At 49.6% G+C, this 27,646-nt stretch overlaps 1 protein-coding gene across 4 annotated transcripts; it reads left to right on the top strand.

The window, feature by feature from the left end:
* The first annotated feature begins 1,607 nt into the window (after nucleotides 1–1,607).
* On the top strand, nucleotides 1,608–27,152 carry POLA2 (DNA polymerase alpha 2, accessory subunit). Of its 4 annotated transcripts, none has more exons than XM_060158692.1 (18): nucleotides 1,608–2,058; nucleotides 6,162–6,253; nucleotides 6,469–6,526; nucleotides 7,885–8,051; nucleotides 10,007–10,113; nucleotides 12,328–12,521; nucleotides 13,145–13,233; nucleotides 14,484–14,639; nucleotides 15,560–15,622; nucleotides 16,307–16,349; nucleotides 19,759–19,883; nucleotides 20,465–20,503; nucleotides 21,184–21,257; nucleotides 24,234–24,342; nucleotides 24,613–24,719; nucleotides 25,547–25,606; nucleotides 25,871–25,997; nucleotides 26,653–27,152. In XM_060158692.1, the coding sequence occupies exons 4-18, from the start codon at nucleotides 8,001–8,003 to the stop codon at nucleotides 26,800–26,802; spliced, it is 1,494 nt and encodes a 497-aa protein (XP_060014675.1). In that variant the 5' UTR covers nucleotides 1,608–2,058; nucleotides 6,162–6,253; nucleotides 6,469–6,526; nucleotides 7,885–8,000; the 3' UTR covers nucleotides 26,803–27,152. The 4 variants fall into 4 exon arrangements, 3 of the variants coding, with proteins under 3 accessions (XP_060014675.1, XP_060014673.1, XP_060014674.1); XM_060158690.1 differs by lacking the exon at nucleotides 7,885–8,051 and adding an exon at nucleotides 5,525–5,649; XR_009542330.1 differs by lacking the exons at nucleotides 7,885–8,051; nucleotides 24,613–24,719 and adding an exon at nucleotides 5,525–5,649 and having other exon boundaries at nucleotides 26,653–26,790.
* The last annotated feature ends 494 nt before the right edge of the window (nucleotides 27,153–27,646 follow it).

The raw sequence follows: 27,646 nt of genomic DNA, 5'->3' as shown, positions 1-27,646 counted from the left end.
TGTCTTTTCCTGTTGGAACAGTGCCCTCTTCACATGCTATAAAGGGATTCTGCAGATGTAGTTATGTCCCCAAATTAGTTGACCTTAAGAAAGCGACATTATCAATGTGGTCCTAACCTAATAACATGAGCCCATTAAAAGCAGTGTCTCTGGCTGGTAGAAGAAACCTCTAGAAAGGAATGCAACTTAGCTGACACTTTGATTTCAGCCTTACTGAGAACCCAGACATGCTGTGCCCAGACTTCTGACCTACAGATCTGTGGGCTAATAAATGAATGTTGTTTTATGCCACTAAATTTGTGATAAATTATTACATAGCAATAGAAAACAAATATACGCTCTACTGCCCATACCCAGGTAGACTGCTCCCACCCTCTGCCCTTGGTACCCACCAGTAAGAAGCCTTAGGGGAATGTAAGGTGGTTTTCCCTCTCCAGCCCTCCCCCAACTGTGGTTAGTATGCAGACTACACCCTGTTTCACACGGCTGGACTGAGGCCAAGACAGGGCTCTGCCTGGCTCTTCCTCCCTCATCTCATGTCCTGAGGTGCCCGCTAAGTCTTTGGTCTCTTTAGTGCAGTCGTGAGAATCACTGCTGTAGTGATACCCTATACTTTCCTGCCTTTGGATGCTGTTTCCATTTTTTAATTGTACTTTTTTATCGTAAATTAAAAAACGAAGAGCATCTTTGTTCATAAAACTTTGAATTTCGGCTGGTTTTCTTAGGATAAGAAATGCTGAGTCAAGGCGGATGAACATTTTTAAGGCTCCTGACATACACCGCCAAAGTTTTCTAGAGACTCTACCCATCTACCATCCCATTAGTCAAGTATGATGCCCAAGGTTATTTTATCTAAGCTGAGTCAGTGGAGATTTTGGGTCAAAGAATTAGGAGATATTTCGGGGGAAGACCCTCTTCTCATTTTACCTCTGAACTCTCTCCCCCTTAGGGACCCATCTTCACTCCCAAGCTTCCAGTCGCCTAATGGGAACCTCTACCTAGAAATTCCAAAGGGACCCAAACTTGATATGCCCAAAACCAAATCACTTCTGTCACCTTTCCACCTCTTTCCACTGAAATGCTCCAGATCCAGAAAACTGACCTATCGCTGTGGCTGGGACCACGGTGGTAACCATGACGATAACCATGGCAACCAGATTCCCTAACGAAGTCACACGGAGTGCAGACATGAAGCAGGAGACAAAGAGGGACGACAAGCCCGTCCTCTCCCGCGTTGGGCACAAAATGGGACATTTAAGGGCATATACACGACAGCGCCTGCGCACCAAGGCACGGAACGAAAGGGTGACGAACATACGTCACGGAGTTTCGCGAAGCCCGGAAGTCAAGGCATCGGCGGCTGGTGCAGAACCGCGGTTTCGGTTCCGGGAGTCCGGGTTTTTGTGCGCCCAGGCCTTGCTTTCGCGCCCGGCTGGGGATAACTGCGCAGCCGCCGTAGGGCGGGCCGACCGCCAGGCGCGGGCGCGCGAGCGGGCGCGCATGCGTTTGTGCGCACGCGCCCTCGGATGCGCGTGCGCGCGTATAGTCCGGGAACTGGGAACAGGAAGCAGAGGGGAAGGGGTGGGGTTGAACCCGGGTCTCGCGCATGCGGGCGGCATACAAAGCATTTGGCGGGTTTTTCCGGGCTGCTCAGCTCTAATCCCGTCTTGAGATGTTCAGTGGTGGCTTTTAGGAAGCTGGACGTTCTCCCCAGGAGAACGACTTCTCAAGATTTCTGCTCTCTTCCTTCAGGCGTTTGGGGGCTTCAAGAAAAAGAAAACGTGTTTCTCCGTGACTGACGGCTGGGGCCTTCCGACGGCCTGAGGTCTTGGGCCATTTGGTCACTCTCCGTCTCGGTCCCTCGGAGGGTGAAAGGATCAGAGGGAGCTCGTCCTGTTCATCGATCTCCACGCCTGTGGGTTTCTTGGCGTCAGGTCGGAGCTGGGTGGGCCCGGCCCCGGCCCTCCTCCTGGGTCATCATGGCCGTGTCCGCCCAGCTCTTGGTGGAGGAGTTGGAGATCTTCGGCCTAGAATGCGAGGAGGCTGTGGTTGAGAAGTGTGAGTCCCTTGCCCCCTCCCTGGACCCCAGCCCAGGTTCACGCTCCCGCTCGGTTCCGAGGTTCACCTCCCCTAGATGGGGCTTCTCCGTGTTTGTGAGATGAGTTAAACTGAGTATTGAGATTTGGGATGTGAGGACTGTGAAACGCTCACAGGGTACTGCGTGGATTCCCAAATCAAAAATAAGAATATGAAGAGCGATTTTAAATCGGCGCAGTCTCACCGAGTTTGGAAAATGCTTAAAGCTCAATAACAAAGCAAGAGATGTTGGGGTTTTGAAAAGTAGCTTTTTATTCCTGGCTCCTCCCTTTCCAGCCTACACCTAAACTTCTGCTGAAGCATCACTTCTCATCAAAACTGTTGGTGGTCTGTGCAAATATGAGTCCCTTGAGGTGGGTTCCTAAAATTGAATTTTAGCTTTGGAAGGAACTTTAAGGAGCTTCTCAGCTGTTTACAGATGGAGAAACAAATAAGGAGAGTTAATTGCCTGAGCTGGTCTGTGAACCAGGTCTCCTGTGCCCGAGTCTGGTGCTGCGTTGTATTGGTCCATCGTATCGGTCAGGGTCTGGGGCAGTGTAAGGAGTTGTTGGAAGCAAAGTCTTTGGAGGTGTGGACAGTCTCAGTTTTAGAAGCAGGGTGATTGTGCACCTGCCTTAATCATTCATCAGCATATTGAACTTTTTTAATATATAAAACCAGGATGCAAACGTGGTAATTTATGAGAGACCAGAATACTCCAAGTTTTTATCTCCAGGGCATTCTCTTCCTAACAGGAGACTTGAATGAGAAAGCCAATCATAGTCAGAAATTTATTTGGTGAGCCTGAAATCGAAACAAGAGAATTTATAAAGGCTTCCATCTCATGTAGGACTACATTGGCAGTGCTGTTGGAATTCTAGACTTGGAATTCGTAATTGCTAACCTCGCTGGGACTTTAATATTGCCTGACAGTCATACCATATTTCCCTGGTCTGTTCACCCTGAGTCTCCTATGATTATTCGTCACCTGCCGCGCCTTTAACGACCTTCTGTCCCACTCTCACTCTCAGCCGACGAACTTACTTCCTGTTTTGCTGAGAAGAATAGAAGGAATTAGAAAACTTCTTTAAGCTACCCCCATTACTTCTTCCCACTGACCTGTGTCTGTGCCATATTCCTTGCCTCCTCCCATTACAGTAAATAAATTCTCCATATTCCTGGCAAAAGCCACATGCTCCACTTGAGTCCTAAATCCCATTCCTTCTCCTCCTCAAGGACATCACTCTAATAATTCTCCCCTTATTTTCCGTTTTTCTCTCTATAAGGTTTTTTTCCCTAATAGCCTAGGAATGTGACTCTTAGACTCCCTCCGTTTAAATACTCCATTGTCCCGCCTTCCCACTCCAGTTATCTTCTCCCAATTACAACAAACCTCCTCCTCAGGATTACCTGTTCTTCAAATTTTTCCTCTTTAAGCCCACTTCAGTCAGCTTTTTCATCCCCACCACTTCACTGAAATTGCTCCTCTCAAGGTCACCGACGACCTTCACCTAAAGCCAGGGATGCATTTTCAGTCTTCGTTTGGATGAATAGCAGCATTTGATGCCATTTATCATGTCCTCTCCTTTAAAACACGTTTTTTCTCATAGCTGCTTGGATGCTCCTCCCAGGTGTTCTCTACCATGCGTGTCACCTCCTCTCAGCCTTTGCGGATTCACCCGCATCCTGAGCCCCGAGATGCGCTCGGCTTCTTGGTGATCTCACCTGGTCTCCTGGGTTTACATTCATGTGTTTGCTGATGACTTCCAAATTATATCTCAGCCCAGACCTTTTGCCTGATCTGCGGGCTGGTCTGCCTCCTAGATGTCTCCAGCTGGATGTCTCATTGGCATGTAAACTCCACGTGTCTAAAGCTAAGCTCCTGCTTCCTCTCCTCATAGTTCCTCCTGCTGTCTCCCCAGCTCAGTTAACTGCCCCCTTCCAGGTGCTCAGGCTAAACCCACAGCATCATCCTTGTCGCCTTTCTCTCTTCACACCCCATATCCAGTCAGCAAATCCCACTGGCTTTACCTTCAAAGCGTTTCCCACCTAGAGTCCAACCACTTCTCCCCCTCGTCCACTGCCACCACCTTGATCCAAGCCACCATCATCTCTCACCTGGACTTTGCCATGGTTCTCTTAATTGGTCCCCCTGATTCTGCCCTTGTCCCCTTCAGTCTGCTTAACACAGCAGCCAGGGTGACCCTGTTGAGTGGAAGTCAGATCGTGTTACTGCTCTGTTCAAACCCTCTGGTGATTTCTTGGCTTGCTCAATAATTACAGTGGCCAACGGTCTGCACCCCCTTCACCCTTTCAACTCATCTTCTGTCGCCTCCTTCCTCAGTGCATCCCAGCCCCAGAGGCCTTACCGATCTTGCTTCTCCCTCAGGATCTTTGCCTGAAAACTCTTCCCCTCAACACTGTCTGACTCGCTCCTTTACTTCCTTCAAGTCCTTACTCAAATGTCACCTCCTCGGGCTTCCCTGGTGGCGCAGTGGTTGAGAGTCCGCCTGCCGATGCAGGGGACACGGGTTCGTGCCCTGGTCCGGGAAGATCCCACATGCTGCGGAGCAGCTGGGCCCGTGAGCCATGGCCGCTGAGCCTGCGCGTCCGGAGCCTGTGCTCCGCTATGGGAGAGGCCCCAACAATGAGAGGCCTGCGTACCGCAAAAAAAAAAAAAAAAAAGTCACCTCCTCAATGAAGCCTTCCCTAATCACTGGGTTTAAAATTGCCAGCCCAGGGCTTCCCTGGTGGCGCAGGGAAAAAAATTTTTTTTTAATTGCCAGCCCCTCCCCCCACTCCCCCACCCCTGTCCAAGCTTTATTTTCCTACAAAGCACATTTAATTGTCTAACGTATGTCTTTTACTTATTTGTTTTATTTTTTCATTTTTTTAAAATTATTTATTTTTGGCTGCATTGGGTCTTTGTTGCTGAACGCGGGCTTTCTCTAGTTGCGGTACACGGACTTCTCATTGTGGTGGCTTCTCTTGTTGAGGAGCAGGGGCTCTAGGCGCGCGGGCTTCAGTAGTTCTGGCATGTGGGGTCAGTAGTTGTGGCGCGCGGGCTCTAGAGTGCAGGCTCAGTAGTTGTGGCACGCGGGCTCAGTAGTTGTGTTACACGGTCTTAGTTGCTCCGTGGCATGTGGGATCTTCCCAGACCAGGGCTCGAACTCATGTCCCCTGCATTGGCAGGCAGATTCCCAACAACTGAGCCACCAGGGAAGCCCTACTTATTTGTTTTCTGTTTCCCCTCCATAGTGAGCTGCGTTAAGGACAAGGGTGCGTCTCTTTTTGTTCACTGCTGTGTCCTTGGGCCTCGAACAGTGCCTGTCCCTAGTAGGTGCTGAATAAATTTTGATTGAATTTAAGTAGAGGATTATTTTCACTTTTCAAGATGAAAGCTGCAAGCAATGAACTAAGTTCTTACATGTCTAATTTCCCCCTGCAGTGATAGAGCTGTGTGTTCTGTATGGACAGAATGAGGAGGGAATGGCTGGCGAGCTTATAGCCTTCTGCACCAGCACACGTAAAGACTGCCTCACCTCAGAGACCCTAAACTCTTTTGAGCATGAGGTAAGAACAAACTAAAAAAAAAAGAAAAGAGAAGAAAAAAGAACAAACTGTAGGCAAACTGATAACGTAACTCTCCGTGTCTACTCAGTCGGGAGACAGTGCACTGTATTGAGAAGAGTGTGGGCTTTGGAGTCGGGCCTGGATTTCAGTCCCAGTGTGAGCTTGGACCAACTAACCTAATGGCTCCGAGCCTCAGTTTCCTCTCCTCTCAGTGGTTCTCTTGCTCTGTACTTTTTATGGTTATTGAATGAAATAAGAATGGATGTAAATCACCTAAAACTGTCTTCAACAAATAATTGGTGTTAATATTAGAACTGTTATGTGTTGAAGGGAAACAGTCACAGGTAAAGTCTTTAATTTTTGGTCTATCATGCATCTTCTGCATTCTTCCTTTGAGGAATTTTATATCTTTGATTATGTTTCAAATGCCCATTATTACCTCATGGCTGTGGGGAACGCCTCCTCTATTACCTGACTATGGAATAATATATTCATTATCTTTTCTTCCTCAGTTTCTGAGCAAAAGATTGTCCAAAGCCAGGCTCAGTGCCTCCAAGGACAGTGGGCACGCGGGAGCCAGAGACATCGTTTCCATACAAGAGCTGTATCCTTTTCTGATCAAGGCCTTTGCATCAAACCACATATTGTATTTCATCATTTGTCTATCGTTATTGTTGTCACTGCATTATTGTTATCTGTTGCATGTATAATTTTAGAAACAAGCAACAAATGTAACTAATACTCAGGTTTCTTTTTTGATCAACCCTTGCCTTAGATTTTGGGTGGAAGTTTATTGTTTCTCTTAACCAGTGTTCTCAGAATTGAAGTGGAGGAGGAAGAGGAGACCCTCTTGAATGCTTACACCACACCCTCTAAGGTGCGTGTGCCGTGTTTGGAAATTGCATTCTACACATAGCATTTTTTTCTTTAGTCTAAAAATATCAGCACAGCGTTTGAAGTTCTAAGGGAGAAAATTCACCACTCATACAGTTTCCTGCTCTACTTCCACTTATGCATCTTCCTTTCCGATCACATGCATAGATGTTTATGCATGATGGCAGTCCTCGTGGACACATGGTTGTCCTGCTTTCTTCAGTTATCATATCATAAAATTTTTATAAATGCAATTTCTCCATAATTACTCTTTTTTAATGGTTGCCTAATTTTGTATCAAGTGGACTGTAACTGAATGATCCGACTTGGGTGTTGGACCCCAGTGTGAGAGGTGGAGTAGGGCAGTGGAAAAGCATTGCCCTCCATGCCTGAGTCAGAGACCTCGGTGACCTTGAGTGAGTTGCTTTTATCTCTCTGAGCTGCCTTTTCCTTTCCTTTAAAATCAGGATCCATTCATTCACTTATTGAGCAGCTACTATATGCCAGGCACTGGGTGAACTGGTGAATGAAACAGGTTTGGGTGTGCTCTGCCCTCAAGAAGCTGGCAGCCAGCGCCGATAATATCTCCTATCTCAGAGGGTTTGAAAATTAAATGAATGTGTAAAGCGCCAAGCCCAAAGCAATGTATTCAGTAATATCAATAGTAGTTACTCTTTATAGAAAATATGTTTGTGGAAATCCTTAACCAGGGAGTAAGCCTTAATCTTTCAAAGTAAATTACATTGTAAGAAAGGAGGTGAATAGTTTAGGTGCGCCTGTCCAGAGCAAGAAAGCGAAAATGTTCACAGTGTTCTGCAGGACTGACTCATGGTAATTCAGCTCTCAGTAGACTGATGCATAAGTCAGATGCCAATTTACTTAATTTACTGTTGACGTATACACCCTTCTGATGGCTGAAATACCATATCAAGGACACCCCATTCCTGCTACAAAAGTACCTAAGAGGCTCAGTCACGGATTAAAATTTGTGACCCTGGAATCAGAGCTGAGAGAGTTGGGTTGAAATGAGCAAACCATTTGAAATATGTGTCTGAAGCTCAGAGGAGAGGCAGAATGGGGCTGGGCTAGAAACAGGAAAAATGCTTAGAACAGTGCCCATCACACAGAAACTGTCAGACATCAGTGGCAGCATGATGACAGAGTCAGAGCCAAGCCTTGGCCTTTCCCACCCAAACAGTGCCCGTGTCAGATCTTAGGGGCAGCGGTGCCCCTGTTACAGAGGTGAATATGTCAGTGGTCTTAGCTTGTCACCATTAAATATTTGGCTTGTGCAATTGACAGCTACACTTTTGCTCCCATGCTCACCATAAATCTTGGCTCTCCACATGTCCTTCCTGCCAGGGAGAGATGCATTCGCCTGAGGATTTGAAGTTCCCATGATGTCGGCATTATGATTCTAATAAGTGAATAAGCTGGCATCCTTGGCTACAATTTGGGTTCCTGTGTGGTGTGAGGATATGCTCACCCCAGGATGTGAGACCGTGGTCCCTCGGTATTTCTCATTACAGGTGAATGAACTGGCACGTAGTATTAGTGAGTCTCCTGAGCTTGGTTAGAGGGAGCGCACCCCCAAGGAGCGTAGCTGGAGCTGGTTTGCTGACACAATCAGGTTTCACCGCAAGGTCTGAGGATGAGAGCCGCGAGGCTCTGCTCTCTCCCAGAGTCCCATCCTCTGTCCATGTCCTGGGAGACCTAGAGTTCTGTAGCCCACTGTATATTGAAGGGTCTTTGGGGGAAATAGTTTGAGAAAATATATCAAAACCATAAAATCTTTACCATCCTATGGCCCAATAATCGTCCCTAGTAAGAGTCTCCCCTAAAAAAATAATCCAGGGCTTCCCTGGTGGCGCAGTGGTTGAGAGTCCGCGTGCCGATGCAGGGGACACGGGTTCGTGCCCCGGTCCAGGAAGATCCCACATGCCGCGGAGCAGCTGGGCCCGTGAACCATGGCTGTTGAGCCTGCGCGTACGGAGCCTGTGCTCCGCAACGGGAGAGGCCACAACAGTGAGAGGCCCGCGTACCGCAAAAAAAAAACAAAACAAAAAGACAAATCCAAATTCTAGGAAAAGCTGTGTGTGTGAAAATGGGCATCTCAGCATTATTTATAGTCACCAGAAATTACAAATGCACCCAGAAATAGAGAAGTAGTTAAGTAAATTATTGTATATCAGTTCAATCAACACAGCTACTAAAAAGGATGAAGATTGTGACAATGTGGGAAAATGCTCATAATTAATATAGAGCAAAAAATTAAGTGTATGTATTACTTAAGTGAAGGTTCATATTCAAAATAAGATTACAACTATTAGGATTTTTTTAATTGGAAAAATATTGAAATACTAGGAAGGAATATTTTTATTATTTATTTATTTATTTTTTGCGGCACGCCTCTCACTGTTGCAGCCTCTCCCGTTGCGGAGCACAGGCTCCGGACGTGCAGGCCCAGCGGCCATGGCTCACGGGCCCAGCCGCTCCGCGGCATGTGGGATCCTCCCAGACCGGGGCACAAACCCGTGTCCCCTGCATCAGCAGGCGGACTCTCAACCACTGCGCCACCTGGGAAGCCCTAGGAAGGAATATTTTTAAATGGCTCTTGTATAAGGGTGGTAGCATAAGGGTCTTTTTAAAATCTAGTTTCCATTCCAGCTCCTTAATGGTGGTTTTGAATCCTTTCTCTCCCATCTGTTCGTCGTCACCCCTGTAGGCAGCTTTGGTGGCATAACTTAAACCTGCAGCCAGGAGGAGCCCAAGGATAGGGGAATGTCTGCAGACTAGCTGGCCGCCTGGTTGCCGTCCAGGCAAGGATTTTGTCATTCCTCAGCCACAGTTGGTCGTCCCAGACTCTGGGGAGCAATGGATCTCGGGATTTGGGGGTTTCACCCTCTGCTCTGGGTATCTCTGGATTCTTGATGAGCAAAACCCAGAAAACAGAAGTGACCATCAGTGAGGCATTTGCTAAGTCCTCTCCAAGTATGAGCTCACTCGTTATCTGCCTGGAGTCACTCCCTTCTTTAATTTTGAAAATGCGTGGTAGACTTTGCCAAAATAAATAGTAACATGGTCCCATCCCTTGTCAGGAAAATGTGTCCACGCAGGTCAGAACCGTATGCATAGCAAAACTCACAGCTGTTGTAAAGCAAAGAGAGGTGGGGAAGGAAAGTGAACATGCGAGTGATTTGAGAGGACAGATCGCCTGCTTGGCAATCCTTTTTGGGGAATGTTGGCATTTGTTTCATAATTGCCTCCCAAATGGAGACATGATACTGATGAATACTGGGTTACAGTTGACGAGGATTTCTCTCTGAGATTATACTTGAAAAATGGGGCCTTAAGAAGAAAACCAACCCTATCCTATCTGTGCCCTTCATTCGGGCACCGTTCTCCCTTTCTTCCTAAGGAACTGTACACTTAATTAGCAGCCTGGATCTAGAGTGACTGGGCTCTTTTCCTCTTTTGTTTCTAGGGTTCTCAGAAGCGAGCTATCACCACTCCGGAAACCCCCCTCACAAAAAGGAGTGTGTCTACTCGAAGCCCCCATCAGCTCCTGTCACCATCAAGTTTCTCTCCAAGGTATGGCTCATAATTAATTCAGCTGCCCAACAGCAGGCCTGCCCTTCCCTTTCTCTGGTTTCTAGTGGCGGCTGACACTACAGCATGGCTTAATGAATATGAGTGGACTGTTACCTCTGCAGTGAGCTGGCTGGAAAGCCTATGGCTCTCTGCCCTCCCTGCTCTCTTGTCCTGTGTGGAAAATTACTGTTTCTTACGGTAATTAAGGGAACTCACTTTCTACCTGCTTTTCTGTGGCTCATTTCCTAGATCAGGAACTGATACCTTCTACTGAAAACAACCTGTCTATTCAGAAGTTGGGAGGCCTTTGAGTCTTGCCAGTAGAGGCAAATAGGTTTCCACCTGCTTCTGTTAGTTCGTGTGTTGTTGGGTTTTTTTTTTAATCTGAAGTATTTATTTTTAAAAAAGAAAAGCACGTATCTTTGTTCATAATGTTGCGTAACCTGTTCTTTGTCCCTCACTCGGGTTACAGTTAGTTTCTGAGAGTTTTCTTGTCACTGTGAATCTACACCAGCTTAATTGGTATTTTATCCCTGCTGCCACCTCTGCACATAAATCCACAAAGATCACATGTGACTTTTGGAAATCCATAAATGACATGTCTTATGTGAGAGAATTCCATAGATGAGAGCTCTACTGAGGAGGAGAAAGGCGCTGCCACATCAGGATGAGGCAAAGGAACAGTAATGTTAACCAGTTAGGGAAACACTTGGCTGCTAGGAGTCACTTCTTCTAGACGGAGCAGAGCTTAAGACTTTCTAGCCCTGTCACATTAGAAAGGAGATGATAGGGAATTCCCTGGCGGTCCAGTGGTTAGGACCCGGTGCTTTCACTGCCGTGGTCCTGGGTTCAATCCCTGGTCGGGGAACTAAGATCCCGCAAGCCACGCGTCATGGCCAAAAAATATTAAAAAAAGAAAAGAAAGGAGGTGATAGCCGTCATTCAAGCTGAACGGTGGTTGGATTCTGAGGGACGATTTGACTTTAGTGTGGTCCACTCCTGCTTTCGGGAGTTCTCAAACGGGCTTCCGAAGTGAGCTTTCCAGACTTAGAAGGGCATCTTTGGATGCACAGAGATGGTTGGTGTGGTGTACAGAGATGGTTCTCATAGGTGCTGGCACCATGACAGCAGTTCTATCCTCTCAACAAGCAAGGCTTTGCAACTCGTAGATCTGTCTACAGCTGACGCCCTGTGAGCGACTCCCTGCATTAAAGGGCCGGCTGTAACGCCCACCCCATGGAGCTTCACAGGGAGGAGCTCGGAGCAGTCGGCGATGTGCTGCCTAGTCATTTTTTAATGCACGCCATTTTTTAATGCAAGCTGACATTAGAAACTGGCTTTGTAATTTATGAAAGTAACTTCTAAATTATTCAGGTAGAGGCAGCATTGGAGATAGAGATAATTCATGAAGCTCGCTTTCTGTAGCCTCCCTGGGAAGGAGGAACTGGTAGCACCCATTGCAACAGTGCCCCCATAGAACTTGTTCCTGCAGAGTTTCGGAACATTAAATGAAGCCTGTTTTAATTGGACCTCTCTCTACGCCGTGTTCATGACCAAAGGGTTAGAAGACCTCGCTGTCCTCTAAGCAGATCAGCAATACCCGTGTGTCCTTGGAGGTGGAATTTATCAGTCAGTGAGTGGAAATACGAGAACTTGTCCGTTGAGACTCGGAGAATGGGAGTGTTTGTTCACCAGCTGACAGAACTCGTTACGCGTCCACCTGCAGAGACACTGGGGAAAGCTGATTCATTTCATTTAACTTCACTTCATTGCTGTTTCTACCTTGAACTGTGTCGTGAGGTCTTAGGTGTATGCACGGCAACTTTTGGCTTATCCACAGTTCCAGGCTCTGATGATGTTCTAACAAATGCTGAAAATTCATAAGAAGAAAATAGTACTCGGAACTTGCTTTTTCATCAATTCAGAGTTTGGGTTTTGTTTTACTTTGTTTAGTTTTAAGCCAGGAGAAGACCTTTTAAAATGTGTCCTTGCATCTAAACTCCTCTGAACACGTTTGGTATTCCTCAACCCCCTCGTTCCTGAAATTCCTTAAAGGTCCAGAATGTCCAACCCCATTAAGCTGATTAGATTTATAAAATGTGAGGCCAGCCTGACGTTCCTCCAAATCTCCATTTTCAAGAGGTAGCCTCATCCTATTCCTCTCTCCTTTTAGGTATGAACACACTAACACTAATGTCTTTTGCTTCCAATTAGTGCTACTCCCTCTCAGAAATACAGCTCGAGAAGTAACCGAGGAGAAGTGGTTACCTCCTTTGGCTCAGCACAGGTGATGTCTTGGTCCGGGAGAGAAGGAGCCAGTAACATCAGCGTGAAGGTCTTGGGGTATCCAGAGCCACTAACTGGGAGCTACAAATCCATGTTTCAGAAGCTCCCAGACATTCGAGAAGGTAATTGTTTTTCTCTTTGAAATTCTGGAGGATATAAAAACACCCGGAAGGGTCTCGAGTCAGTAACAAAGCTTCAGCTAGGCTGGTAGAACAAGTTTCAAGGTTGCCTTTGATAGATGTCCTCCGGGTGCCCCTATTAGTAACAGGATATGAGATGATAACTCTCAATAATTCTCCCAAATCACGTCACTTTGCTAAAGAGAAAGCACATAACCATTTCCCAGTAACAACCACTTGAACTGTGTAAAGAAAGCCAATTAAAGTGTTAAAGGAAGCAAAGACATTTATGGCTTCTTCCTTGTGAAGAATGGAAGGCTTTCCAGGTTGGGCTTGGCTTCCTCTAAACCTCCCTGACGACCTGAGTGAGAGGAAGGCTAGGGTGGGAGCCAGACTGACTCTGGGATTGTGCCGCGTGACCCCCTGTGGCCAAATGGAAGGCCGGGCTCAGCAGCCCAACATCGGGAAATTGGCTCGGCCTTCAGAAAGTTACGAACTGGCCGGTGTCCTAGGCACCCTTCCTGCTTCTGTAAAATGACCGACTTTAATGTTTTACAAGGTGCTATGTTTTCTCTTCTTGGCAAGTAAAATGTCTTAAACACACTTTCTGCCCTCTGGGATTTCAGTTCTGACCTGTAAGATAGAAGAACTTGGCAGTGAGCTCAAGGAGCATTACAAGATTGAGGCTTTTACTCCTGTTCTAGTCACAGCACAAGTAAGAGTTATTCTAATAATCTTTCCTGAATGATATTGTTTTTTTAAATCGATGAAAAAGCAGCCTCCTGCTTCCTTTTCACTGATCGTCTACCTTCTAGTTAGAACATCTATCTGGGATGAATTTGGTAAAATGGGTTATAAGTGCTCTCTGGTTTTGTGACCAGAGAAAATCATTTCCTTTGCACTTGTATTAGAGTCTTGCATGTAAACAAAGATTGAGGGATTCAAGCATTCAAGTATCAGGATATGAGGACAGCAGCAAGGTGAGGATCTCCAGAAACGGTGACTCACAGTCTCTCCCCTTCTCTGGCCTCTGTCATTAGGGACCAAGTGTTGCCAGTCGTGTCTTTATGTCCTAGTTTAATCTGGCACGTGCACCAGTGCTTTCTCTCTAGAACGTACTTTAAGGGGAGATGTGTTCTCAAAGATTCTTTATGGTACCTCTGTCATGTGTTTGCATTCAGAGAAGAATGGCCAGTTGGGGAAGATAGGCAAAACCATGTCATATAAGGAAGTTTTGGGGGAATTTGGGAGGAAGTAGTGGAGGGGAGGCTGGGATGTACGATCTCGTGGGGAAAGATTAGACTTCCTCAGTTTGCCCCCGGGAGTGGGAACAGGATAGAGGAAGCCACAGAGAGGGAAATTTCAGCTCAGTTTAACGAAGAACTTCCTGTTAAGAGGCACTCTGGTGTGTGGTTCAGGATATGGCCCTGGAGCCGAACTTCTGGGCTTCAAACCCAGGCTTCTCCCACTGTTTGACCTTGACTAAATTATCTAACCTTTCTGTTACTGGTTTTTCTCATCTGTAATATGGATGCAGTAATAGCATCCACCTTCGGTTGTTGTGAGGATTAAATGAGTTAATACACGTAAGCCTTTAGAACGGTGCCTGCTGTTTAGTGAGCTCAGTAAATGAGAGCTTTTGTTAACGGTTATCCAGGGGTGCGGTGCATGGGCTGCTGGGGGTGGCAAGGGGGCAAGTTCCCCTTAACTAGAGATGCTCTGGCTCAGGCAGCCACTTAGAGGGGCTCAAGCATTAGGTGGTGGGCAGACTAGATGCCTTTTAAGGGTCCTTCCACCCCAAGGAGCCAGTGATGATGTTTGTGGTCACCTCAGGCTCAAAATGATGCCCCGACAAAAAAAAACGTGTGTTGTTGTTTTGAAAAGGTCTGTGTCCCTCTTCATTACGTTGACCAGATTTTGAGCTCCTGTCCCAAAGACTGTCATTCTTATGTGTACCTTCGGCAGGAGCCCGTCACCCTGCTGGGCCAGATTGGCTGTGACAGCAACGGGAAGCTGAACCACAAGTCGGTGATTCTTGAGGGAGATCGGGAGCATTCCTCAGGCGCTCAGATTCCAGTGGATCTATCTGAGCTCAAAGAGTATTCTCTGTTTCCTGGACAGGTGAGATCAGGGGCGTCTCCCACTGGGCATGGGCGTGCTTGTTTGCTCCGTAGTGTGTGTAGAGCGCTGTGGCTCCAAGAGTGAGCGTTTCGTCACTGGCCAGCTGCCCCTCGCTTTTGACGTCTGATGCCGTGAGATGTAGCTGGAGCTCAGGCCCAAGAGGGGACACCAGTGTAGGGATTTCAACCTTCCCCCATATGCTCGGACCTTAGCTCTGGGATCTGCTGCCAGGTTCAAACCCCAGTTCCACCCCACAAGGCGGGTGATTACAGAGATATTACTAACCTCTCAAAACCAGAGTGTCCTTGCCTGTGAAATGGGGATGATAATTCCTACCTCACAGGAGAGGTAAAATGAGGTCACCCATGTAAAGTACAATTATTATTACGCCAACATAACCCCCTTGGTTTGTTTTCTAGAAAAATACCCCCAAGTTTACAATTACAGAATGAGAGTAGCTGGACAATACTTCTTTTTTTTCTGGCTACGTTGGGTCTTCGTTGCTGCGTGTGGGCTTTCTCTAGTTGCGGCGAGCAGGGGCTACTCTTCCTTGTGGTGCGCGGGCTTCTCATTGCGGGGGCTTCTCTTGCTGCGGAGCACGGGCTCTAGGCATGCGGGCTTCAGTAGTTGCGGCACGCGGTCTCAGTAGTTGAGGTGTGCGGGCTCAGTAGTTTTGGCTTGCGGGCTCTAGAGTACAGGCTCAGTAGTTGTGGTGCACGGGCTTAGTTGCTCCGCGGCATGTGGGATCCTCCCAGACCAGGGCTCGAACCCGTGTCCCTTGCATTGGCAGGTGGATTCTTAACCACTGCACCACCAGGGAAGTCCTGGACAATACTTTTAACTCTATCAGAGTATAACTTATTCCAGACCTCCCGTTCATCTCCCCTGTGATGCAAGCCTGTCTGCTGCCTGTCTTTCAGGTTGTGGTTATGGAAGGAATCAACACCACTGGTAGAAAACTTGTTGCCACCAGACTCTACGAGGTACCGGTGTCCCCCCGCTCCCCCCCGGTTTGCTGCAGGCAGTGTATGCAGTTCTGTCTGTCCTAGAGCCCGTCCTTTGTAAGGGCCCAGTTATTTGCTTCTCGATTCTCTGTCTATAGAGTGGGACTTACCTCTAGGTCAGGGCCTCGCAAACTGTTCCCCTAAAGGGCCAGACAGTAAATATTTCAGGCTCTTGCAGGCCGTATGGTCTCTGTCACAATGTCAGCTCTGCCATCGTAGCACAAAGGCAGCCATAGGCAACCCGTAAACCAACGAGTGTGCTGTGTGCTAGTAAAAGTTTACTTACAAAAACAGGCGGTAGCCAGATTTGCCCCATAGCCCGTAGCTTAGCAGTCCCTGCTCTAGCAACAATCCTCCACAGATTTCCAGAGGATGCGAGGAGAAGTAGCAGGACCCGTCCTCGCCCAGCAGGACCTTGATCCTACAGGCACCTGTTTTGCTCCTGCTTTTTGCTGGGTGTTTTATGAGTTTAGCCGTGACCTTGTGCTACCCAGGTTTCTTTGCCACTCGGTAAAGAAAAATGGCAGGACCATCAACTCTGTAGGCTTTTAGCTCCAAGGGGCAAGACACCCGCAAACACACCACCATTCAGTGCCCACCGCATTCCTGACCAAAGACAGTGCCGGGGGCAAAACCTCACCGTAGCTTCTCTCCTGTTTGAAGGGCGTGCCACTTCCGTTCCATCAGCCCACTGAAGAGGATGGAGGTAAACTTTGCTTCAAACATTATTTTGCTAACAGTACGGGTGGAGGGTGGTGGACAAGGGTACAGGAGCGCAGTTCCTCAGGCCCCAGGGAAGCTACACGAGCTGTTTGAGAGCACCATGCCGGAGCTCCAAGGGCGACTGTGAATTGGTGGGTTCACTGGCCCTTTGTGGAAGGCCAGGGGTCTGGGCCTACATGGCTTTGTCAGCGTTATCGCCTGTGCTCTGACTCCACAAGGACTGTCGTTTAAAGACTAATGTTTAACAGGTATTTGAAGGTAGCTTTGAAAAGGGAAAAGAACAGCTATTTATTTATTTATTTAAATTTAAAAAATTTTTTTAAAGAGCAGCCATTTTTAAAAGAATTTCTGTAAATGCCATGTGATACCCTGGACTAGATCCTGGAAGAGAAAGGGGACATTAATGGGAAAACTAGTGACATTTAAATAAAGTCAGGAGTTAGCAGTAATATACCAGCATTAATTCCTTAGTTTCAACAAATGTACCATAGTTATATAAGATGCTAGCATTAACATTAGCGGATGCTGGGTGAAAGGTGTACATATGGGAACTCTGGACTATGTTTGGAACTTTTCTACAATTCTAAAGTTATTCCAAAATAAAAAATGTATTTAAAAATTAGGCAAATTTCTCAGAAAGCCTAGAGTTATTTGGTCACTAACCTAGATGGGAAAAGACGAACATTTTAATAAACTTTGCTTCAGAACAATTCCAAGCATTTTTGTAAGCAAAGCAGAAGACTGCTGAGGATTAGCAGGGAGATGGCTGACACTAGCACATTGTCAACACCCCCTCCACGTTAATATCGTGTGAGGTCATTCTTAGTGGCAGCCTGGAATCAGGAACGAAATCTAGGAGTTTATGACATTGCACATTCGCTCAGAAAATAAGTGTTTATGGAAGCAAGAGTGCTGGTACTGGATCGACTTCAGGTAACGAAGAAAACAGACAGGGCTGAAATGCCCAGAGCCTGAGCTGTGCCAGGGAAGCCTTTGGAAGCAGTTGAGTAGGTTGTTAACAGACAGTTTGTGAGCAGCGTCTGGGCTCACAGCACCCTGGGTGTGGACACACAGAATAGGACGTGAGCCTGGCCCTCCTGGCACTCACCGTTTACCTGGGATTGACGTCTCCTGTAGGCTCCTCAGAACCATTAGCTTTGTCCCCAGCAGCAGCACAGCACTGCTGGGTGTGGCGAGTGTTACGCTTCCCCTTGAATTCTCTGTCTCAGTTGAGTTGTTGCCACTCTGGTAGGTGAATAATGGTCCTCATTCCTGGAATATACTCCTGAACGTATTACTTTATATGGCAAAGGGGACTTTGCAGGTGTGACTGAGTTAAGGCTCTCGAGATGGGGATTGTCTAGGTGAGCTCAGTGTAATCACAGGGGTCCTGATAAGGGAGGGCAGGAGGGTGAGAGTCACAAAGATTAGAAATGTTAGGCCGCTGGCTTCGAAGGTGGGGGAGGGGCCATGAGCCACGGACTGCAGGCAGCCTCTGGAAACTGGAGAGTGCAAGAAAACAGATTCCCCTCAGAGCCTCCAGAAGGAATGCAGCCCTGCCCACCCCTTGATTTTAGGACTTCTGACCTCTAGGACTGTAAGATGATAAATGTGTATTGTTTTAAGCCACGAAGCTTGTGGTAATTTGTTACAGCAGCCATAGGAAACTAATGAAACTGCCTGTTAAGAGGTCAGGGGGACTTCCCTGGTGGCGCAGTGTTTAAGAATCCACCTGCCGATGAAGGGGACACGGGTTCGAGCCCTGGTCCGGGAAGATCCCACATGCTGTGGAGCAACTAAGGCCATGCGCCACAACTACTGAGCCTGCACTCTGGAGCCCGTGCGCCACAACTACTGAAGCCTGTGCACCTAGAGCCTATGCTCTGCAACAAGAGAAGCCACCGCAATGAGAAGCCCACGCACCGCAACGAAGAGTAGCCCCCGCTCGCCGCAACGTGGCCAACAAAGACCCAAAGTAGCCAAAAATAAAATTAATTAATTAAAAAAAGGAAAAAAAAAGAGGTCAGGGATCTTTGGGTTTTGTTGTTGTAAGCTACAGAACCAGGTTCAGACTAACTTAATAAAAAGAGAATTTGTTAGGGGAAATCCAGGTAGCTCACAGACTGGACAGGTGGCTGGAACAGGCTTACAACACGGATTAGGGCTTAGTAACTCGAGGTGTCCAGGTAGCAGGGAGTCCCCCGCTGTCCCTTCCAGGCATCTCTGCTGGGGTGGGTCAGCGCCAATCTTTTTCTGTCCTTGGGTAGTTCACCTTGAGATTCCAGAATCCAGAGGAGAGTGTGAATGGCTTAAGCTGGGTCGCGTACCTGCTCCTTGGCTAGGGGAGGACAGTGCACCTAATTTACAGCCCCCCCTGGTGGAGGGGGGCGCTTATGGAGGACAAGGCTGATTCTCCACAAGGAAAGCAGACGCTGTGAGGAAAAGGGTGCCCCAAAGCAATGGCCCTGCACCCCATCACACAAGAGTCTCCCGTCCCAAGCCTTGCACCCCAGCCTGTCATTGTGGACTCCTCGAGGTACCAGATTCTCCAGCTGCACTCACCAGCAGATGGTCCCTCACACCGAGCACTCAAATCTCGGCCATCCGGGCCCCTGCCTTGCCCTGGCTTCCGGCACACCCTACTTACAAGCGTAAGCAAAGTCGCAAAAAGGCAAATACCACAAGATTCCCCTCAGACGAGGTTCCTAGAGTCGTCAGAATCATAGAGACAGACAGTGGGAGGGTGGGGGCCGGGGGAGCAGGAGTTGGTGTTGAACGGGAACAGAGTTTCGGTTTTACGAGATAGAAAGAGTTGTGGAGAGGGGTGGTGGTGATAACTACACACCATTATGAATTTACTTAATACCACTGAAATGTTTACTTAAGATCAGAGGGAATCCCCTGGAAGTCCAGTGGTTAGGATTCGCTCTTTCACTGTCAAGGGCATGGGTTCAATCCCTGGCTGGGGAACTAAGATCCCGCAAGCCTCTCAGCGCAGCCAAAAACAAAGGTTAAGATGGTAAGTTTTGTGTTATATGTATTTTACCAAACCCCCAACCCACCCCACCCCACAAAGTAAATGTTGGGAGGAAAACCATGTAAGCAAATGGTACTTTGATCAAGTCTCTCCAGATGCCCACTTCCCTACCATGACTCGTGCGCTGCTGGTAAATATCTATCGAGTTCTAGTTGTTTGCATACTTACCTGTCTCTGCCAGCAATGGAGGGTTCTTTGAGGGCAGGATGAGGTCTTGCTCCTCCTGGATTCCTGGAGTTGCACACGTAAGGAGACTCTCAGTGAATTGAGTCCCGTGGCATCTTTCCCTAATTGTCCTTTCTCCCACCATCCCAGCGTCCTCTCATCAGCATCTTAACAATCTTTTCTTTCTTAGATTCTGAGCAAATCATGGTCCTGGTGGCCTGTGGGCCATACACCACATCTGACAGCATCACATTTGACCCCCTGCTCGACCTGATCACCATCATCAACCGTGACCAGCCCGACGTCTGCATCCTGGTAGGAGGCCCTCCTGGGACAGCTTCACCCGGGGAGGCACCAGTGGGAAAACTGGGGGGTCGGTCTTAGAAAAAGGTCTGATGAGGTTCTAAATTTTTAGGATGAGTGTGGGACTCTCCTCCTTTTTAAAAATATTTTTTAGTGCTCAGCCTACACCTTTGGCGAGGTGAGGTGTGCGTGGAATTAATCCAAAAGCCCGAGCTGTTTTGCCGCCCTGCCTTGACTTTACAGTATCCCCACCTCTGTCTCTTACTCCAGTTTGTGAGCTCACCTCTTCTGAAAACTCACAATACAACTGCATGGAGGTAGATTTCCCTTGCTGGGTTGAGAAAGGAAAAAGCCCGGTATTGTAGGAGGCAAAACAGCTAGCATCCAGGCGTCAGGTCCTTCTGCCTGTGATACTAGCTGGGTGCCCCTGCCCCAGCTGCTGCCTGGCCCAGGCTGTACAGGTGGCCTTGGAGGGACGATGGACCCTGGACAGACAACTGCTAGGAGAGGCTATGTGAGGGCACTCACACACACGTGTGGTTCTGATTTGTTCTTTCGGTACCTTTGTTTCTCCCCTGCGGCTTTATCTGCAGTTTGGACCTTTCCTGGATGCTAAGCATGAACAGGTAGAGGTAAGTGACTGGGGTGGGGAGGGGGAGATACCGGATACTCACATTCAGTCAAGCCCCCACCGTTACTTTCGTCTCTTTGAGTTTACCCTGCATCTGTAACAACCTAAATGAATCCGTGTGGCTGATCAGGAAAGCATTATCACAGGGCATTTTTAATAAAGGTACTGAATTTGAGGGCTTCATTTCACCAGAATACAGAGCTGTTTGGAAGCTGGGGGAGGGGGATCCAGATATCCGAGTCCCGGTCCTCCTGGTGTGCGACCGACCCTTGGTGCTGAGGCAGGTGCCTGCGGGTCCCGGAGGTGCGCCTGTGAAAGTACCTTCCTGGCTGCTACCCTCAGCTCCATGACCCACATCATCTTGCCATCCTTTGAACTTAAAACACAAATGACCCTTCTGAGGACATTTCTTCCCTTTGTCTCAGGAGGTTTTACCTGCCACAGAAAAGATTCCAAAACCCTCTTCTTCCTAGTCGTCCCCTCGGCTCACTTTCAGGAGGACTGATTCTCCGCCGCCTCCTTCCTGCCCCCAGCTAGACTCAGCTCCTGGAGCACAGAGGCCACTGTGACTCCTTCAGCTCCTTGCTCAGGGGCTGGCCCCCAGGGTCATCTGACAAGCGCTCAACAAGTGAATAAATGCCAAACGTCTCCCCTGTAAACCTGTCTCCTCTTTTCTTGCAGAGCTGTCTACTGACAAGCCCATTTGAAGAAGTTTTCAAGCAATGTCTACGAACGATTATCGAAGGGACACGAAGGTCAGAGTTCAAAATACTGGGCAGAACCTTATGCTTCCTAAGTTTCTCCAGGGCTTCTCATTAAGAAACTGAAACTATTCAAAAGTCGTGGTAGTTCCCATCCTTATATCCTTTTGAACTACAGAGATCAGATAGAACCCTTGAACTTCAAGTGCACAGATGCTGAGTGAGGAGGCGTCTTTGTAAAACAAAGATAAACACACTTGAAAAGGCTACACAGACTTGCGCTCTTCCCTTGCTCTTTCTTTCCTTCCTTCCTCCTCTCACTCCCTTTTGTATAAACTCATATTCCACGGGAATCTTCCCAGGGTGGTGTTTGATGACTTACACCACAAAATCCCTTGTGTGAGTGAGTTTGGGGTGAGCCCAAGTCCTTCCCCGAGTCAGTGCTTCCCTCGTTTCATGGGCGCCGCCGGCTTGTATGAACCATCGTAGAAACTCACGAGGGTGGGGATCTTGAATGCTTGCCCCAGACCCTAGGGACGAGACTGGGAAAGGTCATAGCAGTGATGAGAAATGGGCAGTTCTAAATTGAGAGAAAAGCCTCTATTCCAGGAAGGGTCTAAGCTAGAAGTAGAAAGTTTTTCAGGAAGCTGACACCTCCGCTTCCTGTCCCTTCCCTCCAGCGCCAGGGTTTGAGAGAAATTGCCCTTGGTGGTGGATCTCCTCCTCTGGGGATCTGCCTCCCTGTAGCTGAGCTCATCAAAAACAAACATTCCCGAGGCTAAGCTTTTAAAAGTAAGTCTGTAACAAAGGTGGTTTTTAACACAAGATGTATAATCTTCTGCCCCTTGGCCGGGAGACCTGATCTCAGGCTTGATTAGCTGTAACTCTACCTTCTTGTACCAGCAGCACGGGCCAGTGTCGTAGGCCTCTCGGACTGGGGAAGAACACCCCCAACTGCCCCAGAGTCAGGGGGCATGAATCGTGCAGGTGACAGCCTTGCAGCTGGATCTGCCCCTCCCTCCCTCCAAGTGAGATAACATAGGTGCCTTCCCTCTGCCTCCCAGGTTTGTTGTGACCCTGAATGAGTTTGTCAGACCTGGAGGCCCCTAGCACTCCTCAGGAGATAAATCCCGAAACACGGGAGCAGGGCTGGTGTCCCTGTTTTATCAGCCCTCAGATCCCCTCTGGGATAGGCAGGGACTGCGGGGCGGTGCCCTTGCGCAGGCTGGGTGCTTTTCGATTTGAGATGGGGTTCTGTTTTGGGTTCCTCACCCCGTATGGTATTGACAGCAGTGCTACAAACAAAGAACAAACCAGGCATTGTTGCCCTGGGGGTGAGCTCCCAGCACCACCAGGCACTTTCATCTGAGGCCAGTGTGTGCCTCGGGGAGAGGGGCTGCCCCACCCTTCCCAAAACAGTATAAAAATGGCCCTCCTTTGGGGGGAATTTATTTTTATTCTGAGAGGTCAGAAACGCAGAGCATTAAGCTGATTTATCAGTGAAAACCAGAGCCAGTGAGGAAGCACCTCCCCTCGAAAGAGCCCGGGGTGGGGGGTGGGGGTGCTTGAGGGAGGGGGAGCTTGAGGGAGGGAGCGGCTGCAAGGCCCTTCCCCACCGTGATGTATGAAGTTGTGCAATGCTCAGCATAGTTGGAATTTTCTCTCGGATCCCTCCCCCTGCAGCCAGCTTATAACCCTGAGCCAGAGGCCCGCTTCCTCCTTAACTGTTGCTCTGCCAAAGCCTGCACAGAAGCAGAGCGAGTCCATCTCTTAACGGCGGCCAGCCGTGCCTCCGCCTTCCTGTCCATTACGGACTGAGCCCCGGGGATCTGAAGCACAGACTGTCCCCTTCGGGTCATCCCCCGGCCTGTCTGCCAGACTTCAGCACCCAAATCCATAGACTTGGCTACTTACAGGGACTTAACTTTCAATGTCAAAGGGACTATAGCTAATTCGCAAAGTGCCTTTGGTCTCAAGATTCTGAATTTCCGCTGCAGAAGCCTCACTTCACGCTTTGAGCGGGCCTGACAAACAAGTGACAGGTGTGACAACCATCACCAACACCTTTATCCCATGTGAGAGGCAGCCACGTCCCTATACCTGCACAGGTGCCTGTACCTGCCTCTGGGAAGCCACTGCGTCTTAAGCAAGGGAGGGCGCTAGAAGTGAGAGCTATTGGTGGCTGTTAAACTCGCCCCAAAGTAACACTTTCCCTCTTTACAATAGACCCCACCCCGCCAAGGACAGGTTTTTTTCCCCCTTTCTTCTTCTGCGTGGCTGGAGAGGTTAAAGGTTGGCTTCTAGAGTTACGGGGTTTTTCTTCACTTACATCTTGTAACCCTAGAGATTCTCCTGCCTCCATCAAAGGAAATGTCTGTCATCTCTGCTTTTACTGTTGCAGTTAGATATTTCTTTCATCTTTGTAAGACAGGCTGCTGAGAAAGAAAAACCAAGGGCGTTGATTCCCTGTGCGGGAGGGGTGGGCGGGGCGGGCTCTTGGCGAACCAGAACCTGCCGTGCCTTCCCCTCCCAGATCTGCTCAGCCTGCCGGGTCCCTCCCGAGGGAAGAGGCCCCCAGCCAGGGAGGCTAGTGACGCCTAAAAGCCACGTCTGTTCACACAGTGTGAAGAGTCAGAACTTTGGCTTCAGATCTGGCTCTGAGGATTTTCAGTCAAATCCTCGTCTTTCCTGCTTTCCTAGATCTCCGTTTCTTCTCCCCTTTTTCTACAAAACAGTAGTCCTCTTCCTCTCTCGAGTAGAACGTCATACGGAGCCAGGAGAAAGCGTGTCCTGGGAGAGAGCCATGAGCCCCATCCAGGTGGTTGTGTGTAAATTAGGACAGGTCGTCTCTCGTTCCTGGTGTCCCACGGGGAACGGCACCCCGCCTTCATAGGAGAGCTCCGTTCGGAACTTCTTCCCTGGAAGTAGGCTCTTGTGTCTAGCTCTGACCCTTTAAGTCTGTCACACAGCTATGCTAACTCAGCTGCACTCATTTTCCTTCCTGTTCTGATGCTTTTTTTGGCAAAGTAGCTCCGGCTCACACCTCATCTTCGTCCCATCATTGAGAGACGTGCACCACGAGCCCGTGTACCCACAGCCGCCCTTCAGCTGCTCCGACCTGCCTCGGGAGGACAAAAAGGTACCAGCGTCCCCTCCTCGACCAGGCAGCCAGAGTCCAACGTGCCGAAGGCGACCCAACTCGTCCCGGAAGCAGAGGGCGGGGGCGCCTTTGAGGCACACGTGCCTGCGTCTTAAGCTTCTCTTTGTAACAGGCAGGCGTGTGACTTACTGTCCGTTGGGTTGGTCCCCCTTTCACTGGTCCCCCCAGCCCTTGCAGACCCCCCATTTTCATGGGGAAGAAGTTTCTAGCTTTGGTGTGCAAACGTCTGTCCCCCCCTTCTCATTTTAGCGAGTGCAGTTTGTGTCCGAGCCCTGCACGCTCTCCATAAATGGAACGATCTTTGGCTTGACATCCACCGATCTGCTGCTCCACATGGGGGCTGAGGAGATCAGTAGGTGAGAAGGGTTTTTCGGTCCCGCAGGCAGTTCCTCTGGATCCTGGTCCTGTCCTTGGCCAAGGGGCGGCTTGGCAGGGTTGAGAGGGCAGCCCCTAGAGCAGCACTTTCTGCCAAAGCCTTTGGTCACTGAGTTTCTCTGCACCCAAGGGGAGCGGTGGGATGCATGTGTTTCTGTTACCACTTGTTTCTGTGGTGTTTGAGACCCTGAAGGACCACATCCATTCTGTCTTTGCACTTAACTTCTAGTCATAGAAGTTCATCTACTTTTCTTTGTTTGCCACATTTGTGACCTAAACAAGATGTCCCTGCTTGTAGAGGGTGACTGTGAATTCACCCCGCAGGGTGTTCCCCCTTCCAGAACAGTGTGTAGCCCTGCGGAGGATCAGACACAGCCGGAAGTGTTGAGCTGAGGCTCAGCGGTTCACTGCTCGCATCGCCATGATGGGAAGGAGTGTGGAGCAGTTTGCGTCCTAGGCGAGAATGGGTGTGTGTTTGTTGGCTCCGGTTGGAGGAGCAAGGGTCACGCCGGCTACAGCTGGCCTCGCGCCGGCACAGACTCCACGTTCTCTGGCACGATGCAGAGCTGGTGATAGCCTGCCTGGGCCCTGATCGCAAGGGGTTCCTGCTCTTTCCCTTCTCAACCCAGTGTCCTGCTCAGCAGACCGAGCATTTGCGGGCAGGTCTTTAAACTTCCCCAGAGGTACCTTCTTGTCACACGCCTTGGCCGCGTCGCTTCTCTCTAGTTTAATAACTCCTTCCCGAGGAGAAACAGGCACTGATAAACAAGGTTCCACTTTCCGTTTCTTGCTTTTCTTCCTCTCCTAGTTCTTCCGGAACTTCAGACAGGTTCAGCCGAATACTGAAGCACATCCTGACGCAGCGGAGGTGAGCCTGCCCGACGGAGTAGCTGACCGTGAAGGGAGCGCTTAGGGCTCAGGGAGCTCTGACAGATTTGACCTCGACACCTTTCCCAGGCCACTACCAGGGAACTCCACCCTGGGATGACAAGCCTGCGTCCTGTCCCCTAAACACAGAGGAAAGGGAGAGACGGTCTGTGAAACCGTGGAAACCAGTGACATAGAGGAAATCCATCTGGGGAGGGGGGTCCCTGAATCAGCTGCCGCTGACTGTCTCTCTCTGTCTCTGCAGCTACTACCCGCTCTACCCTCCCCAGGAGGACATGGCCATTGACTATGAGAATTTCTATGCCTATGCACAGCTGCCCGTCACCCCCGATGTCTTCATAGCCCCTTCAGAGCTGAGATACTTTGTGAAGGTAGGTTTGAACTCCACCATTTCCCAGAAACGCCAGAACCAGTCTCAGAAAACAAATGTTAGTAAAGTGCGTAAGTGAGCAGCGCCCCCTCGCTGCCCTCCCCGCCCCAGGGCACGGCACTCCGTCAGCCCAGCCTGGGGGCGCCGGAGACAGGTAGGAAGACCCTCAAACCATGGTTCGCACCTGAGGCCACCTCAGGTGCCCTGGGCTTGCCTGCCCCCCTCCTGAATTCTGAGATGACCTCCAAGCAGCTCTCGGTCATTCTCATCTCTGCCGCCTGAGGCCCTGCCCGGGGATCGGGTCCCTCACAGGGAATCCACCTGATCAAGCCCCTCTTGCCAAACCAGAGCCAGTTCAACCTCTAGAGGTAAACTTTTTTTCATGTTGGGAAACAAATAGATCAAGTTTGTCTCCAAGTTTGGGAGCTTATTGTCACCCTGCCGAGTCATCTTCTTTATTTTGTTTCAGAGACTCAAAAGGTTCTGAGTTTTCTAATAATAAATTAGCATATTTGACTTAGATGGTTCTGTCGGCCTGCGTTTCCATTTTATAAAGTCCTCTTTAGGGTCTAATCGCTAGATGAGTCCAGCTTTTTCACATCAGTCCCGATGATTTTGGCCTTTCCAAACCCACAGTCTTTCTTTCCTTCCCCCAGGACATCCTTGGCTGCGTCTGTGTGAATCCCGGGCGCCTCACCAAAGGGCAGGTGGGGGGCACCTTCGGCCGACTCTACCTTAGGAGGCGGGCCGCGGGCGCCGAGGGCAGGCGGAGCCCATGTACTGCTGCCCAGGTGGTCAGGATCTGAGTCTCGGTCCTCTGTCATCCCCCCGTCGTGCGGGCCTCCCAGACACTGAGAGCCCGGGAGTAGACCTCTGCCAAGATCCCACCCGTGGAAGGAGAGGGGGCAGCCAGCTGGGGAGGACAGGGCTGCAGGCAGGGGGCCCAGCGGGAAGACCTTGGGCAGCTGGACCCCTACTCCGCGTCGAGCTTCTCTGGAAGAAGCTGTTGTTTCTTCATGGACACTAGGAGCCCAGCGAGAACTGGCCGTGGACGCGGTGCGCTCGGGAAGGTCAAGGCTTTGCGATTTCCTACTGAGTCAGACATAGAAACAACTTTTGGAGATATGAAAGTAAATTCTGTGGCTTCTGAGTTTAATCTTCTTTCTGCTCCGTCTTTTTCCTGGTAGTGAACAAAGAATGTTGCCCCCCGGACCTCTGTGCAGCGTCTGCCACTGGGTTCCGCCCAGCCCCAGCCCCGATCCTCCTAAGGCTGCTCCCAAGGCCCCCGCAGCCTCTGCGCTGAGGAGGTGCTGGGCTCGGGCCATGGAGCAAGCAGCTGGCTGTGGGCCCGGCCCGCCCAGCACGGTCCTCGCCGGCCTGCTGTGGTCCCAGCCTGACCCCTCCATCGGGAGGGGCGGCCTCCCAGAGCTGCGCCAGAGCTGGATTCCCCAGCGCTGGCTCAGCCGAGTCACCAGCAGCCTGGGGCTCACCTCTAGCCCAGAACACTTGGAAGGCCAGGCCTTCCAGGGTCCCCAACACGTCCCCGCACCTGTGTGTCCTGGCATCTGGGGAGAGGATGTCGCTGGCTAAACGTGGAGCGGGTTTCTGCCCTGAGCTGGCGGCCGTCCTGCCTCACACGCCAAAGCCAAG

Source organism: Lagenorhynchus albirostris, chromosome 9 (assembly GCF_949774975.1).
Source record: "Lagenorhynchus albirostris chromosome 9, mLagAlb1.1, whole genome shotgun sequence".
Taxonomy (NCBI): Eukaryota; Metazoa; Chordata; class Mammalia; order Artiodactyla; family Delphinidae; genus Lagenorhynchus; species Lagenorhynchus albirostris.
Note: the sequence above shows the minus strand (reverse complement) of the source record. Positions and strands in the feature narration are given on the sequence as shown.